We start from the raw sequence: 19,255 nt of genomic DNA, 5'->3' as shown, positions 1-19,255 counted from the left end.
TAGGCTTCAAAAATCGGTTCCTTGATCCACCGAGCCAAGGTAGACTTGGAAGCCTGCGACCCCTTACGCTGGCCAGCGACAAGGACAAAGAGCGCATCAGAGCGGCGCAGGGGCGCCGTGCGAGACACGTAGATCCGGAGTGCTCTCACTAGATCTAACAAATGCAAATCCTTTTCACATTGGTGAACTGGATGAGGGCAAAATGAAGGCAAGGAAATATCCTGATTGAGATGAAAAGTGGACACCACCTTAGGGAGAAAGTCCGGGACCGGACGCAGAACCACCTTATCCTGGTGAAAAACCAGGAAAGGGCCTTTGCATGACAGCGCTGCAAGCTCTGACACTCTACGGAGTGAAGTAACCGCCACTAGAAATGCCACCTTCTGCGAAAGACGTGATAGAGAGACATCCCGCAGCGGCTCAAAAGGTGGTTTTTGAAGAGCCCGTAGAACCATGTTGAGATCCCAGGGTTCCAGCGGACGCTTGTAAGGTGGGACTATGTGGCAAACTCCCTGCAGGAACGTGCGTACCTGCGGAAGCCTGGCTAGACGCTTTTGAAAAAACACGGAAAGCGCCGAGACTTGACCTTTGAGAGAGCCGAGAGACAAACCCTTGTCCAATCCCGATTGAAGGAAGGAAAGAAACCTGGGTAAGGCAAACGGCCAGGGGGTAAACCCCCTCTCAGAGCACCAGGCTAAGAAGATCCTCCAAGTTCTGTGATAGATCTTGGCTGACGTTGGTTTCCTGGCCTGTCTCATAGTGGCAATGACATCTTGAGACAACCCTGAGGACGCTAAGAGCCAGGACTCAATGGCCACACAGTCAGGTTGAGGGCCGCAGAATTCAGATGGAAAAATGGCCCTTGAGATAGCAAGTCTGGTCGGTCTGGGAGCGCCCACGGTTGCCCCACCGTGAGATGCCACAGATCCGGGTACCACGACCGCCTCGGCCAATCTGGAGCGACGAGGATGGCGCGGTGGCAGTCGGACCTGATCTTGCGCAACACTCTGGGCAGCATTGCCAGAGGAGGGAATACATAAGGCAGTTGAAACTGCGACCAATCCTGAACTAAGGCGTCCGCCGCCAGAGCTCTGTGGTCCTGAGACCGTGCCATGAATGCCGGGACCTTGTTGTTGTGCCGAGACGCCATGAGATCGACGTCCGGCGTTCCCCAGCGGCAACAGATCTCTTGAAACACGTCCAGGTGGAGAGACCATTCCCCCGCGTCCATGCCCTGGCGACTGAGGAAGTCTGCTTCCCAGTTTTCTACGCCTGGAATGTGAACCGCGGAGATGGTGGAGGCTGTGGCCTCCGCCCACAGCAGAATCCGCCGGACTTCTTGGAAGGCTTGACGACTGCGAGTGCCGCCCTGGTGGTTGATGTACGCAACCGCCGTGGCGTTGTCCGACTGTATGCGGATCTGCCTGCCCTCCAGCCACCGATGGAACGCCTTGAGGGCTAGATACACTGCCCTTATCTCCAGAACATTGATCTGAAGGGAAGACTCTGTCGGAGTCCAGGTTCCCTGAGCCTTGTGGTGGAGAAAAACCGCTCCCCATCCTGACAGGCTCGCGTCCGTCGTGACCACAGCCCAGGATGGGGGCAGAAAGGATATTCCTTTTGACAGAGAAGTGGGGAGAAGCCACCACTGAAGAGAGGTCTTGGCTTCCAGAGACAGAGAGACGTTCCTGTCCAAGGACGTCGGCCTCTTGTCCCATTTGCGGAGAATGTCCCATTGGAGTGGACGCAGATGAAATTGCGCAAATGGAACTGCCTCCATTGCTGCCACCATCTTCCCCAGGAAGTGCATGAGGCGCCTCAAGGGGTGCGACTGTGCCTGAAGAAGGGATCGCACCCCTGTCTGCAGTGACCGCTGTTTGTCCAGCGGCAGCTTGACCATCGCTGAGAGAGTATGAAACTCCATTCCGAGGTACATCAGTGACTGGGTCGGAGACAATTTTGACTTCGGAAAATTGATGATCCACCCGAACCTCTGGAGAGTCTCCAGAGCAACGGTCAGACTGTGTTGACAAGCCACCCGTGAGGGTGCCTTGACTAGGAGATCGTCTAGGTAAGGGATCACCGAGTGGCCCTGAGAGTGAAGGATCGCTACGACGGATGCCATGACCTTGGTGAAGACCCGTGGGGCTGTCGCCAGGCCGAAAGGCAGTGCCACAAACTGAAGGTGTTCGTCCCCGATGGCGAAACGCAGGAAGCGTTGATGCTCTTGAGCGATCGGCACATGGAGATAGGCATCTTTGATGTCGATTGATGCTAGGAAGTCTCCTTGGGACATCGAAGCGATGACAGATCGGAGGGATTCCATGCGAAACCTCCTGGTTGTCACATGTCTGTTGAGCAATTTTAGGTCCAAAACGGGACGGAATGAGCCGTCCTTTTTTGGCACCACGAACAGATTGGAGTAAAAACCGCGACCGCGTTCCTGAAGGGGAACGGGGATCACCACTCCTTCTGTTTTCAGAGTGTCCACCGCCTGAAAATGCGCAACGGTCCGCTCGGGGGGCGGAGATGTTCTGAAAAAACGAGTCGGAGGACGAGAGCCGAACTCTATCCTGTAACCGTGAGACAGAATGTCCCTCACCCATCGGTCTTGGACATGTGGCCACCAGGCGTCGCAAAAGCGGGAGAGCCTGCCACCGACCGAGGATGCGGTTTGGGGCGGCCGAAAGTCATGAGGAGGCCGCCTTGGAGACGGTGCCTCCAGCGGTCTTTGGAGGACGTGACTTAGACCGCCATGCAGAAGAGTTCCTCTGGCTCTTCTGTGGTCTGTTGGACGAGGAGGGTTGGGATCTGGCTGAGGGCCGAAAGGACCGAAACCTCGCTTGAACTTTCCGTTGCTGAGGTCGGTTTGGTTTGGGTTGGGGTAAGGACGAGTCCTTTTCCTTGGATTGCTTAATAATTTCATCCAATCGCTCGCCAAACAGTCGGTCGCCAGAAAAAGGCAAACCGGTCAAGAACTTTTTGGAAGCAGAGTCTGCCTTCCATTCGCGTAGCCACATGGCCCTGCGGACTGCCACAGAATTGGCTGATGCAACCCCTGTACGGCTAGCCGAGTCCAGGACAGCATTCATGGCGTGGGATGCAAATACTGACGCCTGAGAAGTCAAAGATGTTACTTGTGGCGCAGCGGTACGGGTGACCGCATTAATCTCAGACAGACAAGCTGAGATAGCCTGGAGTGCCCACACGGCTGCAAAGGCTGGGGCAAAAGATGCGCCTATGGCTTCATAGATGGATTTCAGTAGTAGCTCTATCTGCCTGTCCGTGGCATCCTTGAGCGATGCACCGTCAGCCACTGCTACTACGGATCTAGCCGCCAGTCTAGAGACTGGAGGATCCACCTTGGGACACTGAGCCCAACCCTTAACCACATCAGCGGGGAAGGGGTAACGTGTGTCATTAAGGCGTTTAGTAAAGCGCTTGTCCGGGAAAGCCCTGTGCTTCTGGACAGCATCTCTAAAGTTAGAGTGATCGAAGAAAGCACTCCGTGTACGTTTAGGAAACCTAAACTGGTGTTTCTCCTGTTGTGAAGCCGAATCCTCTGTAGGCGGAGTTGGGGGAGACAGATCTAGCACCTGGTTGATGGATGCTATAAGATCATTTACTATGGCGTCCCCTTCAGGTGTATCCAAATTGAGCGCAACGTCAGGATCAGAGTCCTGAGCTGCGACCTCCGCCTCCTCCTCTAGAGAATCCTCAAGCTGAGACCCCGAACTGCGTGAAGAAGTCGGGGAAGATTCTAAGCGAGCCCGCTTAGCTGGTCTGGGACTACGGTCCGTGCCGGAGTCCTGCACGTAATAACTAGAGGCCACACCAGGAACACGCTTAGTCGCAGACCGAGAGGGGCCTGGGGGTGATCCCGCAGTGCCCGGGGCCTGTGTAAGGGCCGGTCTGGACTGCAAAACCTCTAGAAACTTAGCAGACCATTTATCCATAGACTGAGTCATGGAATGAGAAAGCGACTCAGAGAGTTTGTCAGCTAAAACAGCAAACTCTGTCCCTGCCATCTGGACAGGGGGGGCCGGTGGTTCTACCTGAGCCGAGGGACCCCCTAGTGCCTCAGGCTCCGGCTGAGCGAGTGCCACAGGGGCCGAGCATTGCTCACAGTGAGGGTAGGTGGAACCTGCAGGTAACATAGCCGCACAAGAGGTACAGGTTGCAAAATAACCCTGTGCCTTGGCCCCCTTGCTCCTTGTGAACGACATGCTGTTGTCTCCCAGGAGCGTGATCACTGAGGGTATATAGCCACAAGTTAACAATACAGCTGAACCGGAAAAGTATACAAATATAATGTATCTATATACAGTTCAGCACCCTAGGGGGACCAGCACTGGTAACCGGTGTGGCTTACCAACCGCTCCAGCGGTGTGTGGCCACCAGATTCCCTGCCTCGGGTCTCCCAGAGCTGCAGCAGACGTCCTCCACCGGCAGGATGTGTTAAAACATGGCTGTCGGCGTTCACAGGGGAGGAGGGAGCCGTGGGCGGACTTACAAAAGTGCGGGAATCTGGTGCCCCATAGGGATTAGTGAGGGGGGAGGAGGACAGCTATGTGTGCTCCTGCCCTCACTGTCGGCGTCAGCCCGACCGTCCCGCCCTTGCCCCTGACTGGCAGGTCCGTGGGCGGGCGTTTAATGTACTAGGCCGCAAAAGCCGGGGACTAAAGTAGAAACCGCGGCCGGCCAGCAGGCATGGTCGGCGCGGTAGTCCCGTACAAAAAACCAACACTGCATGCGCTGCAGTGTCCGAGGCCCAGGTGCTCCATGCACCGTCCCAAAGGGGACACAGAGTACCTGTAGTTGCAGGGCCTTGTCCCTGACGATACTCAGTCTCCTGTCCGGCAGATACCACCAGGGGCTGCGGAGGGAGCCCGGTCCCAGTGCCTGGATGACCGGATAGGATCCCACTTCACCCAGAGCCCCTAAGGGATGGGGAAGGAAAGCGGCATGTGGGCTCCAGCCTCTGTACCCGCAATGGGTACCTCAACCTTAACAACACCGCCGACTCAGTGGGGTGAGAAGGGAGCATGCCGGGGGCCCTGTAAAGGGCCCTCTTTTCTTCCATCCGAAATAGTCAGCAGCTGCTGCTGACTAAAATGTGGAGCATTGTGTGCATGTGTGCCTCCTTCAACACAAAGCTAAAAAACTGATGGGCCCGTGATGCACGAGGGGGTGTATAGGCAGAGGGGAGGGGTTACACTTTTTAAAGTGTAGTGCTTTGTGTGGCCTCCGGAGGCAGTGGCTATACACCCAATTGTCTGGGTCTCCCAATGGAGCGACAAAGAAATGAGGTTTATTGTACGAACAGAAAATGTGCAATCCGCATTTAAACAAAATTTGACCGGTGCAAAAGTATGGGCACCCTTATCAATTTCTTGATTTGAACACTCCTAACTACTTTTTACTGACTTACTAAAGCACTAAATTGGTTTTGTAACCTCATTGAGCTTTGCACTTCATAGGCAGGTGCATCCAATCATGAGAAAAGGTACTTAAGGTGACTACTTGCAAGTTGTTCTCCTATTTGAATCTCCTATGAAGAGTGGCATCATGGGCTCCTCAAAACAACTCTCAAATGACCTGAAAACAAAGATTATTCAACATAGTTGTTCAGGGGAAGGATACAAAAAGTTGTCTCAGAGATTTAAACTGTCAGTTTCCACTGTGAGGAACATAGTAAGGAAATGGAAGAACACAGGTACAGTTCTTGTTAAGCCCAGGAGTGGCAGGCCAAGAAAAATATCAGAAAGACAGAGAAGAAGAATGGTGAGAACAGTGAAGGACAATCCACAGACCACCTCCAAAGACCTGCAGCATCATCTTGCTGCAGGTGGTGTCAATGTGCATCGGTCAACAATACAGCGCACGTTGCACAAAGAGAAGCTGTATGGGAGAGTGATGCGACAGAAGCCGTTTCTGCAAGCACGCCAAAAACAGAGTCTCCTGAGGTATGCAAAAGCACATTTGGACAAGCCAGTTACATTTTGGAAGAAGGTCCTGTGGACTGATGAAACAAAGATTCAGTTGTTTGGTCATACAAAAAGGCGTTATGCATGGAGGCAAAAAAACACGGCATTCCAAGAAAAGCACTTGCTACCCACAGTAAAATTTGGTAGAGGTTCCATCATGCTTTGGGGCTGTGTGGCCAATGCCGGCACCGGGAATCTTGTTAAAGTTGAGGGTCACATGGATTCAACTCAGTATCAGCAGATTCTTGACAATAATGTGCAAGAATCAGTGACGAAGTTGAAGTTACGCAGGGGATGGATATTTCAGAAAGACAATGATCCAAAACACCGCTCCAAATCTACTCAGGCATTCATGCAGAGGAACAATTACAATGTTCTGGAATGGCCATCCCAGTCCCCAGACCTGAATATCATTGAACATCTGTAGGATGATTTGTAGTGTGCTGTCCATGCTCGGCGACCATCAAACTTAACTGAACTGGAATTGTTTTGTAAACAGGAATGGTCAAATATACCTTCACCCAGGATCCAGGAACTCATTAAAAGCTACAGGAAGCAACTAGAGGCTGTTATTTTTGCAAAAGGAGGATCTACAAAATATTAATGTCACTTTTATGTTGAGGTGCCCATACTTTTGCAGCGGTCAAATTTTGTTTAAATGCGGATTGCACATTTTCTGTTAGTACAATAAACCTCATTTCAATCCAGAAATATTACTCAGTCCATCAGTTATTAGATATATGAAACTGAAATAGCTGTTGCAAAAACCCAAACTGTTATAAATAAAAAGAGTTAACATTAATAGGGTTGCCAAATATTTTCATATGACTGTATCTAGATTGTTACTTTTGTTAGTGGTGCCCAACAAAAGAGCACATTTGGATGCAAATATACTGGGTGGGTGAGAGAATGATATTGCCAATTAGTTTGGTGCTTGACATTGGATTCAATAGTGTGGTGAATGTGTTTGATGCAAAAATATTGAATAGGAGTAAAGTGGGCACCCCTGGTTGTAAGTATCTTGCTCATAAGAGATGAGGCATAAGGTCTCGATGTACTTTTTGTGGGAACTTTGGCTGTTTTTACACCACGCTATGGGTGTCACTACGGAGGAGGGCTAGCTGAATGTGGCTCACAACCATCTCCAAGCTGAATGTGGCTCTCAGTACAAAAGATTTGGGATTACTGCTTTACGGCAATCTCCTCCACCCGAAGCCATTGGCAGCAGTGAAAGTGGGCGAATCTTTACTTTTTACAAGAAGCCAGTGAAGTGCTAGGCCGATCGCAGAGGCTGAAGCTTCACTATCCACGACTAGGCACACACTGCTGCTCAAGTGGCCACTGCAGGGGAAATGTGCCAACATACATAGGCCATTCATGGGTGTAAATCTAATGCAATGCCCAAAGAAGGGGGCAGGGGGGGGGCTTATTACAGCCACATTGTTTGTCACCTCTACATGACAGTACCTTGGCTACTGCAGGGTGGCCACAGCAAGACATTATCTCCCATGAATCTTGATTAGCCAAGAACTCCAGAAGATTTCATGTCACAGAGATGTAAATGTGTTATGGATGGGAAACAATTGTTCTGCAGATTATGTGCCAATTATAGAGGGTGCAATGCCAGGCCCTTCTGCGAGACAAGCAGCTGGGCAAAATGGCCAGCAAGTGATGTGGGCAGTACGGCAGGAGAAATTAACCATTACATAGCCATCGTTGAAGTCAGAAAAACGTCCAGACGATTCAAGTCCTCCAGAGAGAAATCTTTGTAGTAGTCTTCGCTCTGGCTATTAAATTTAAGTCGTTCCTGTAGGCAAAACCGTGTCATGTACACTATGTAATGTAATAATGTGAGGTTTCAAAGAGGAAAACAAAAAGGTTGTGCCCTATTGTTCTTACCATGTGCTGGATATGAAGACTTTTGAGGCAGAAAGGTGGACCTGAGAAAGCTGCTCTGACCTCCTGAATATCTGTTACGTTTGGGTGAATTCCTTGCTGTACCTAGAATTAAAAATAACACCGCTAGTTAAGTGCCGAAGCCAATAACATGTACAAACCAAGAAGAACAACCAGTCCACTTTGATGTGGATGCGTCTGCGTTTTGCATCAGTACCTGTAAGCCAAAATCAAGAATGGAAATTACAGGGAGATTTGCACCTGCTCCTGATTTGGGCTTAAACAGCAGAGGAGTCTTCAAAATAACAGAATGGGCCTGATCACAGGAGACTGAAGAGAGTGCACAAAGTGCAAAGAGACCTGGCGGCTCCAGCAGTAAAGAGACCTCTAATTCAATCCAAAATCTGATGTAAGGGGTACTTCTTCTCTCACATAGCGAGATCGCTGCTGAGTCACAGTTTTTGTGACGCACCAGTGACCTCATCAGCGATCTCGCTGTGTGTGACACTGAGCAGCGACCTGGCCCCTGCTGTGAAATCGCTGATCGTTACACACTGTTCTGGTTCATCTTTTGGTTGTCGGGTTCCCGCAGGGCAGCACGCATCGGTGTGTATGACACCTTACCCAACGACCTCGTTCGCGACTCACGTAGGCGTGCATCTTCGTTGTTTTCCGCGCCCTCTCTGTTCCGATTGGTGATCGCTACTGCGTTCGGATTGGCCGCTTCCATCCTCTGTTCTGGCTTGTAGATCGCAGTACATTTCAGAGGACTGAATTCACTTGTCCCGGACCGCATGTAGCAGCAGATCGTAATACAGTCCATTCTGCATCGGGACTGTAGAATGGACAAGGATGGAAGCGCTATTAGGCTATGTGCGCACATGTGCGCTCTACACCGCACCTAAAAGGTGCGCTTCAGAGCGCAGCTGAAAAGCTCCGTTCTGAAGCGCATGGTGCCGGCAGAGAACGTGCGCTCTGCATGCTGCCTCTCCCTATAGACAGCATGCAAACCGCACGGAAGAAGTGACATGTCACTTCTTAGAACGCAGCGATTCGGGCAGCAGCTGAATCGCTGCGTTCTAATATGCCACGTGTGCACGGCTCCTGCACAATCTCCATAGACTGTACAGGGGACGCAGGACGCATGCAGTTACGCTGTGCTGCAGATCGCAGCGTAACTGTATGTAATACGCACACGTGTGCACATAGCCTTATGTTGCCTTCTCTAAAGGCAAGGCCGTCCAGTCACAACGCAGTTACGACCACCAATCGGAGCAGAGGGGGCGCAGAAAAGGCGATGTAGATGCACGCCTATGTTACTAATCAAGATTTGAATCGTGCTATCTGCCAGGGTTCCAGTGACCACCGTATCGTTGCTGCATAGTTGGGAAGATCTGGCTGTTTGACAGCTGACTAGTGACCCTGTAGCGACGTACCAGCGATCCTGACCAGGTCGTACCGTGTTCGGAATCGCTGGTACGTCGTTTAGTGTGACAGTACCCTAAGTCTAAGTATTGAAAGATGTGCAGTACACCGAGCGCTGAACACCACCTTACAGGTTACAAGTGTTCTCACCACCCCCGTACACCGATACTAAGAGGGCAAAGGCGAGCTGTAATTTTCCTTCTGGTCTGGATGTTTCCCCAGCACCACAGGGACACTAGACAATCTGATTAAAATCTTAAAATGAGTTTCCCAATATGAGCTCCTTGTGAGGAACTGTGTGCGAGGTCACAAATACTTTGGCCTTGTTCATGCGTGAAGATTATTCCTTAACCCTTACCTGTGTGACTAAATGGCGAATCTGATCCTGCAGAGTCTGCTCAGGCACGGAGTAAATAGATTGTAACAAACTGTCTAATACGTCCTCATACACATCTTTCCGCTTGTTATGATAAATCTCCAAGAATTCCTCCTGCTGTTTTGGAGTCCAAAAGTGTCGGATCAGCAATTGTCTGGGGAATAAATACCTACAGAAAGCACAAAAAATAAATATGCCATCCAAACGTTAAGTCTTGCTCTTTCTCCAAATTTCCAAATAACAAGAAAAAAAACACAAAACAGTTTGTCACATAAGTGTCGCTCTGCAAGAGCTTTCTGTAGCTACAGGGAAGAAATATTCATGAAAAAAGTTTGTAGAGAAAACAGGTCCTTAAAAAGAAAAAGAATCAGCTAGAGAAAGGTTTCTCCATCAGCATCACAGCCAGGGACAAAGCAACCCACTTTTCCCATTGTGATGTTGATTAAAGGGAATATGTCACCAGGTTTTTGCTCCCCCATCTGAGAGCAGCATAATGTAGAGACAGAGACCCAGATTCCAGTAATGTGTCACTTACTAAACTGTTTGCTCTCATTTTGATAAAAATCAATGTTTTGTCTGCTGCAGATCTAGCAGTTATACCGAGCTCATGAATATGCTGGACTACCTGGCAGCACGCCAAGTAGTCCTCTATAAGTTCACTGTTTAATCAGCAAGAGATTACCAACACTACACTACGCAGCCCAGGGATACGTGCTGGAATCAGGATCTCTGCCCCTACGTTATGCTGCTCTTGGAGTAGGTGGCAAAAACCTGATGACAAATTCCCTTTAAGGTGTCATGGCATGCAATTCATCTTGTAACTTTTGTCCCTCTACACAAGTCTGTAGAAGCAATTCTTCGATACAGATTCATTTGCATGTTATACTTACATTAGCACAAACACCAGATAATTGGCAAATGGAGGAATAGAAATGAGCATCACCGGAGTGGCTTTAATGATATCTCTTCTGAACTAAGAGAGACAGACAAAGGTTATTTGGAGAAAACATACAACTGTTTGCAAAAAGCCATGATACATCGAAACGGTCCTTATTCTCTTTAGCTGTACATAATAAATGAGTAGATGTAATGACATATCAGTAGCCATTTATATCTTATATGACTGCCATTTCTTGCAGTGCAATTACTCAGTATTTATTAACAGCTCATTGACCACACAGCTATGTACTAAAGCGCTGATACACTATGGCAGTCAGCGAAAGGCATCATTGACTTATAGCTATGCCTACTAACCTCCCTTCCCCATACACATATAGGGGCCGATTCATCAAGACTGGACTTGCACACTCGTACTCCAGCCAGACTGACAGCGTAAGGAGCCAAATTCATTAACAGGCACAAGAGCCGGATTGAATTTGCTGCCTCTTTTGAGTGGCGGTTTTGGCTGGACCGGCCAACTATCTTACATGTATAGGGGCCTCACAGCCCTTTCCCAACCTCATTTCTTGCAAAGTGATTGAAAGGCCACCTAATCATATAACATTGGCTAGTAGTTGGGTTTGGAAATTTTGCACTTATCTGTATGGTCACCTTTAAATTTGGACATCTACACAAAAAGATAAGTGTATTCAATGCCCCCTATACCTGGAGGGACACAAGGCATTTGTAACCTTGATAGTGGAAGTGATAGCCATAGAAATGCCAAGGTGAAACGGTCACATAGTAGCAAAAAAATGTTTTCTAAGTTAAAAAGTAACAGTCCTTTCATTTTTCTTTTCATTAAAGAGGTTGTCAACTATTGAGACAACCCCTTCTCAATCCCTATGTTTCCCCCAGGTTAAATAATACCGACGTCACACTCACTCTCCTGGGGATAGTGTGACATGGTTCTGTCAAAAGAGTACATTACTTACCGGTAATGGGATTTTCCTGAGTCCACGACAGCACCCACGAGAGAGGGATCCGCCCCCTTCAGGACAGGAAACCTACAGATAAAAAAGGGGCAGTCCCCCTCCCTCATCAGTTGGTTACAGAGAACCGGGAGAGGAACCGCCAATGAATGAATACACAAAAAAAACCAGACCCCAGGACACCAAATGGTGACAAACAACAAGAAAGGGTAGGGGTGTAAAGGGTGCTGTCGTGGACTCAGGAAAATCCCATTACCGGTAAGTAATGTACTCTTTTCCTTTCGTCACGACAGCACCCACGAGAGACTTAGAGAGATTACACTCAGAGGGAGGGAAAAACCACGCGAAGGGCCAAGCCTCCAACGGAAGACAGCGGAAGAACAAAGGCTAGCCGGCAAAGACCGGAAAAGCGGACGGAGAGGATCAGGATACAGCCGTACAATACCACCGAAGGAGACACAGGCCACATCCATCCAAGGAGGAGGCAACCGCCCAGGAGAAGGATCCGACACCGAGGAGGCCAGGGGAACCCGCAGCACCACAGACGAGAGGGGAACAGCATCCCACAGCCATCGGGACAAGGGACGGCACGCCACGCGGGGATCACCGCCGGAATCCTGAAAGACAAAGAACAAAAAACAAAGACCAACCCCTCCGCCAAGGGGCCAACCTAGCGACACAGACGAGGACAGAGCCCCCCCCCACGAACAGGCAGCGAACGAAGAACGGAGAAGACAGCCTGCGCGGGAAGAAAAACACCGAAGACACCCGCTCGGCAGAAGAACAATCGGACCGGAACACCGCAAGGCAGGAAAGACCAACGGACAGAGCCGGATAGGCGCGAACACGCCCCGCAGAAGCAAGGGCGACCAAGAGATAGCACCGCAACGGACGAGGAAGAGAAGAGACGCAGAGTCGAAGCAGGAAGCCCAAGGCGCCAGGCCAGGCGGAAGGCCAGGGAGGCGCAAGGCGGCAGCGGCGTAAGGCCAAGGCAGGAAGGACCAACCAGGAGTGCCGCAAGAAGCAAGCCCATACGACCAGGAGGCCCCAAGGCACAGATGCCAAGAGGTATAGAGGTACAGAGGCACAGAGGCCAAGAGGCCCAGAGGCCCAGAGCCCAAGAGGCCCAGACCCCAATAGGTCCCGAGCCCAAGAGACACAGAGGCCCAGAGACCAAGAGGCACAGAGGCCAAGAGGCACAGAGACCAAGAGGCACAGCGTCCAAGAGGCACAGCGTCCAAGAGGCACAGCGTCCAAGAGGCACAGCGTCCAAGAGGCACAGCGTCCAAGAGGCACAGAGACCAAGAGGCACAGAGACCAAGAGGCACAGAGACCAAGAGGCACAGAGACCAAGAGGCACAGAGACCAAGAGGCACAGAGACAAAGAGGCACAGAGATCAAGGGCCCAGAGGCCAAGCGGCACAGAGACCAAGCGGCACAGAGACCAAGCGGCACAGAGGCCCCGAAGCCAAGAGGCCCAGAGGCACGGAGGCACGGAGGACAAGAGGCCCAGAGGCCCAAAGGCCCGGAGGCCCAGAGACCAAGAGGGCCAGAGGCCAAGAGGCCCCGAGACCAAGAGGCAGAGAGGCGAAGAGGCACAGAGGGCAAGAAGCACAGAGGCATGGAGCGGAGGCCAAGAGGCAAGAGGCAATGCGGCACAAGGGCCAAGAGGCACAGAGGCCAAGAGGCACAGAGGCCAAGAGGAACAGAGGCCAAGAGGAACAGAGGCCAAGAGGCACAGAGGCCAAGAGGCACAGATGCCAAGAGGCACAGAGGCCAAGAGGAACAGAGGCCAAGAGGAACAGAGGCCAAGAGGAACAGAGTCCAAACGGCACAGAGGCCATACGGCACAGAGGCCAAGAGGTACCGAGGCCAAGAGGTACCGAGGCCAAGAGGCACAGCGGCCAAGAGGCACAGAGGCCCAGAGGCCAAAGGGCACAGAGGGCAAGAGGCACAGGGGCCAAGAGGCACAGAAGCACAAGGGCCAAAACGACAAAGGCCAAGAGGCACAGAGGCCAAGAGGTACAGAGGCATAGAGGCACAGAGGCATAGAGGCCGGAGCCAGGAGGCACAGGGTCAGGAGGCCCAAGCCAGCAGGGACAGAGACCAGGAAGGCCCAGAGGCCAAGAAGGCATAGAGGCCAAGAAGGCACAGAGGCCAAGAAGGTACAGATGCCAAGAAGGCACAGAGGCCAAGAAGGCACAGAGGCCAAGAGGCACAAAGGCCAAGAGGCACAAAGGCCAAGAGGCACAAAGGCCAAGAGGCACAGAGGCACAAGGTCGGAGCCAAGAGGCACATAGGCCAAGAGACCAAGAGGCACAGAGGTCGGACACAGCAGGCACAGAGGCACAGGGCCGGGAGGCCCAGAAGCCAAGAAAGGCACAGAGGCCAAGACGGCACAGAGACCAAGAAGCCAAGAGGCACAGAAGGTCAAGAGGCATAGAGGCCAAGAGACACAGAGGCCCGAGCCAGAAGGCACAGAGGCACGGGGCCAGGAGGCCCAGAGGCCCGGAAGGCACACAGAGGCCCGGAAGGCACACAGAGGCCCGGAAGGCACACAGAGGCCCGGAAGGCACACAGAGGCCCGGAAGGCACACAGAGGCCCGGAAGGCACACAGAGGCCCGGAAGGCACACAGAGGCCCGGAAGGCACACAGAGGCCCGGAAGGCACACAGAGGCCAGGAAGCCACACAGAGGCCAGGAAGCCACACAGAGGCCAGGAAGCCACACAGAGGCCAGCAAGCCACACAGAGGCCAGGAAGCCACACAGAGGCCAGGAAGCCACACAGAGGCCAGGAAGCCACACAGAGGCCAGGAAGCCACACAGAGGCCAGGAAGCCACACAGAGGCCAGGAAGCCACACAGAGGCCAGGAAGCCACACAGAGGCCAGGAAGCCACACAGAGGCCAGGAAGCCACACAGAGGCCAGGAAGCCACACAGAGGCCAGGAAGCCACACAGAGGCCCAGAAGCCACACAGAGGCCCGGAAGCCACACAGAGGCCAGGGAGTCACACAGAGGCCAGGCAGCCACAGAGACCAGGAACCCGAGAGGCCAGAGGCACCGAGGCAGGAGGCATGAGGCCAGGAGGCAACCGAGGCGCGTGGCCAGGAGCCCAAGGCGCAGCGACAGTACACACAGAGGGCCGAAGGCAGGAGGCACTGAGGCCAGGAGGTACACAGACCCCAGTCTAAGAAGGCACAGAGGCCCGAGGCCAGAAGGCACAGAGGCCCGAGGCCAGATGTCCCAGAGGCCCGAGGCCAGAAGTCACAGAGGCCCGAGGCCAGAAGGCACAGAGGCCCGAGGCCAGAAGGCACAGAGGCCCGAGGCACAGAGGCCCGAGGCCAGAAGGCACAGAGGCCCGAGGCCAGAAGTCCCAGAGGCCCGAGGCCAGAAGTCCCAGAGGCCCGAGGCCAGAAGTCCCAGAGGCCCGAGGCCAGAAGTCCCAGAGGCCCGAGGCCAGAAGTCCCAGAGGCCCGAGGCCAGAAGTCCCAGAGGCCCGAGGCCAGAAGGCACAGAGGCCCGAGGCCAGAAGGCACAGAGGCCCGAGGCCAGAAGGCACAGAGGCCCGAGGCCAGAAGGCACAGAGGCCCGAGGCCAGAAGGCACAGAGGCCCGAGGCCAGAAGGCACAGAGGCCCGAGGCCAGAAGGCACAGAGGCCCGAGGCCAGAAGGCACAGAGGTCCGAGGCCAGAAGGCACAGAGGCCCGAGGCCAGAAGGCACAGAGGCCCGAGGCCAGAAGGTATAGCGGCCCCAAGGCCAGGAAGCACAGTGGGCAAAGGTAAGGATGAACAGCGGCTCCAGGCCAGGAGGCACCAAGGGCAGGCAACACAGAGGGCCAAGGCCATGAGGTACAAGGGACCAAGGGCAGGCAACATAGAGGAACAGAGGCACAAACCAGGAAGCACGCGGCCCGGAAACATGAGGCCGAGAGACACAGAGTCCCGAGGCCAGGAGGCCCGGGCCACTACGACCGAAGGCGCAAAGGCCAGGAGGCTCAGAGGCTGGGAGGGCCCGAGGCCTGGAGGACCCGAGACCAGAAGACAGGAGGTCCAGAGGACACAGAGGCCACAGAGACCAGGAGGCTCAGGAGCCACAGAGGTCAGGAGACCCAGAGGCCAGAAAAAACACACAGGCCACATGGGCCAGGACATACAGAACACACAGGGGCCCGGAGGACACAGAGGCCACAGGGACCAGGAGGGCACAGAGGCCCCAGGGGCCAAGAACCTACAGAGGCCAGGAACCCACAGGGGGCCATCACGAGTCCATAGAGCCCACAGGAGCCAGGAGCCTACTGGGGTCACAGTGGCCAAAAGTCCACAGAGGCCACGAGGGCCAGGAGTCCATAGAGGCCACGAGGGCCAGGAGTCCACAGAGGGCACGAGGGCCAGGAGACTCAGAGAGGCCAGGAGTCCACAGAGGCCACGAGGGCCAGGAGTCCACAGAGGTTACAGTGGCCCGGAGTCTACAGAAGCCTTACAGGGGCCATGATTCCACAGAGGGCACGAGGGCCAGGAGTCCCAGAGAGGCCACAAGGGCCAGGAGTCCACAGAGGCCACAAGGGCCCGGAGTCCACAGAGGCCACGAGGGCCAGGAGTCCACAGAGGCTACCGTGGCCCGGAGTCTACAGAAGCCTTACAGGGGCCATGAGTCCACGGAGGCACAGGGTGCCAGGCAAACACAGGGGTTACAGGGGCCCCTGGCCATGCGGCAGAAACCAGCTCCAAAGCTTGATCAAGAAGCCACACAGCCCGGCCCGAAGCCACGTACCGACCCCGGACTAGCGCAGGCAGGGACTCCGGGACGATCCTCCTTGCACCACCGGGACCCCGCCGAGGAGACAGAGCGGGGACGCGGCCCCGGACACAGCGCACCCGCCGTGCAACCGGAGGCGCAGCCCGCTCCACAGAGAGGCGCCGGCCGCCGAGCACCGTACAGCAACTTACCCCGCGTCCTGCACAGGAAGGAGGGATCCACGGCCTTCCAAGGAACCTGCCCGGTCCACTCCCCCGGAAGCGCTCCAGTGCACTTCCGGGTCACGGCAGCAGAGAGCGCGCGGACACGGCAGGGTCCCCCCTGCCGCTCCCACAGAGCCAGGCGCGCGCAGGTGCCGGCGTCATTACCCCGGAGGCAAAGCCGAACCAAGGGGAAGAGGACGAGTCGCACCGGAGGACGGAGTCCACGAGGGGAGCTCCACCGACCGTGCTTCTGGACCTAGAGCTCCGCCGTTCCCACGAAGACCGCACGGACTCAACCGGACCCAGGTACTGTAGGTTCCTCTCCATTCAGGACAGGAAACCAACTGATGAGGGAGGGGGACTGCCCCTTTTTTATCTGTAGGTTTCCTGTCCTGAAGGGGGCGGATCCCTCTCTCGTGGGTGCTGTCGTGACGAAAGGAAAAGATCTGTTCAGCCAATCAGCGTTGGCTTTGTTCTCCCCTCCCCCAGACATAATTAGCATCCGAATGTAGTGAGAGCATCCGCAGATCTTTCTCTCTCTAGATGAATGATGTATTCAAAGGAGAGGAAAGCGAAGCCAGCGCTGATTGACCATATGGGTAACGTGACATAATGTCACACAATCCCAGGGAGAGCCTATAACACTGTTGGAACAGCAAGGGCACTGGATGTTTGGATAGGTGTTAGTGTTATTATTTTACTGGGGTAAATATTGGGATTAAGATAGGGCTGTCCGATTAGTGGACAACCCCTTTAATTAACAGTACACATCAAAATTAAAAAAACAACTTTATAATACATCCCATTCTTTCTCCTCCTCCAATCATCAATAATTCTCAAAATTCTCAATTCAGAACTAAAATCTGTCTTCATGGAACATGCATTTCCTCATTACTGAGATAGGAGATGGAAGTTGTAGCTCATAAAGTTCTTTAGGGAATTGTAAGGGTTTGTGCGCATGATCAGGACTCACTGTGTCCTGGACGTAGCGGGTCCTGACCTGCGGGTCTGCGAGTCTCCTCCGCAGGAGTCTGCAGCTGCTTGTACCAATGATCAGGGTTCAGTGCGCTGCGGTCTCTCACTTGTGTTCTCCCTACGGAGAACACATGCGATTCTACAGCAAACAATTGACATGCTACGGTCTGGAAAGATGCTCCGCAGGTCTGTATTTGCTGCAGAAAAAACAAGCACAGTGGGCACGGGATTTCAAGAAATCCCATCTACTGTGCTTATACTGTACAACGCAGCGTTTTGGACGCAGTTGAAGCATGCTACATCCAAAATTCTGCAAACACTGTTCCTGGGCAGATAGCCTAAGGCTAATTTCACACATTAGTTTTTGGCATCGGGCACAATCCGGCGTGTACCTGATGCAACGAATCCGACGCAGAATATGCAAAAACTGATGTGCCTGATCCATTTTTTTTTTGACGGTTCCAATATACCTGATCCGTCAAAAAACGGATCCTGCGCATCCGTTTTTACATCCTTTTTGTCCGTTTTTTTTGCTGGATCTGTTTTTTCAATACATTGGAGCATGCTCAGTTTACAAAAATGGATCCGGCGGCCGCATCCGTTTTTTACTGCATTATGTCGGATCCGGCGTCCATAGGCTTCAATTTTAAAACACGCCGTATCGCGCCGGATTCGGCGCGATGCGTTTTTTTGACAGACAAAAAAACGTTACAAGATACGTCTCCTCCGGCGCCGCTTTAGGCAATTATGACGGATCCGGCAAAAGCCGGATGCAACGCAAGGAAATCAGGCACAATCCGGCGCTAATACAAATCAATGGGGATAAAACGGAATCCGGCGCCGGATCCGTTTTACCCGTTTTTTTCTGGATTGTGCCTGATGGAAAAAACTGATGTGTGAAATTAGCCTAATTGTTTCAGGACAATATGCAAGAAAATGTCTGTGTTGGCCTCTAGCTCCTCGCCTCTCCATAAATCTTCTCGGCACCAACTGCCAGATCCCAGTAGTGAGAAAATCTGTTCTTACTAATGACAGATTTTGCCTGTGATTTGACAATATTGAGATTGAAAGATCAGTGAAGAAAGAATCAGATTTCACTGATAAACTGTATAATATATCTTATTTTCTTGTGTACTTTTGATTTATGGAATAAAACAAATAAATACAACTTATTAGTGCAATCATTTTAGTATTTGGGTTTCGTTCTGACAGTAGCCCTTTTATCTGCCATATTCTGAATTCCTCACAGCTGATTTAGGAGCACAGTAATGTACAACGTGCAGGGAGACAAGGTGCCTGTAAAAGCAAAAGACATTTATAATCAAACCCAAATGCAAAAATGATATTCAGCCCCAAATACATGAAGATAAGTGAAAAAAGGCCCTCAAAGGGGAACAAAACCTTTAAATCTTCATCAGACGGGTTGAGCTAAGATATCAGCATCTGTAGATCTACATGAGGGAAGTCTGTAGCCATTGTGATGAGTGTTCCTATGTTCAGTCCTTGACTCTATGCATGTCACAATTTATTAGTAGCAAAAACATATTACGTAAAATATTGGCAATAGTGTACATAGCAGATTATGTATTTGTCTGCCTTCTCCAAGATCACCTGCCCAGGCCAAGGAACTAATGCACTAGCAGGATGCAGCAAGACCCCCAATAAGGTGGAGGCATCACAGGTGCAAGAAAAGCAAATCCCTCACACACTTCCAATCGATGGAGGGGGCGATTGCTGGATGATAAAATTGCACACAGATGGCTTG

General features: G+C 52.5%; 1 protein-coding gene across 1 annotated transcript in view; it reads right to left on the bottom strand.

Annotated features, from left to right (window-relative positions):
- The window catches only part of LETMD1 (LETM1 domain containing 1), a 55,420-nt gene that overhangs the window by 30,083 nt on the left and 6,082 nt on the right, over positions 1–19,255 (bottom strand). Inside the window, exons 4-6 of the mRNA XM_075334486.1 lie at positions 10,575–10,657; positions 9,667–9,853; positions 7,887–7,988 (exon numbers count right to left, since the gene is read on the bottom strand). Of these exons, the coding sequence (XP_075190601.1) occupies positions 7,887–7,988; positions 9,667–9,853; positions 10,575–10,657 (372 nt within the window). The remainder of the gene's footprint in view (positions 1–7,886; positions 7,989–9,666; positions 9,854–10,574; positions 10,658–19,255) is intronic.

Source organism: Anomaloglossus baeobatrachus, chromosome 2, assembly GCF_048569485.1.
Source record: "Anomaloglossus baeobatrachus isolate aAnoBae1 chromosome 2, aAnoBae1.hap1, whole genome shotgun sequence".
Lineage (NCBI taxonomy): Eukaryota > Metazoa > Chordata > Amphibia > Anura > Aromobatidae > Anomaloglossus > Anomaloglossus baeobatrachus.
The sequence above is the reverse complement of the archived record's forward strand: the minus strand, read 5'-3'. Positions and strand labels throughout refer to the sequence as shown.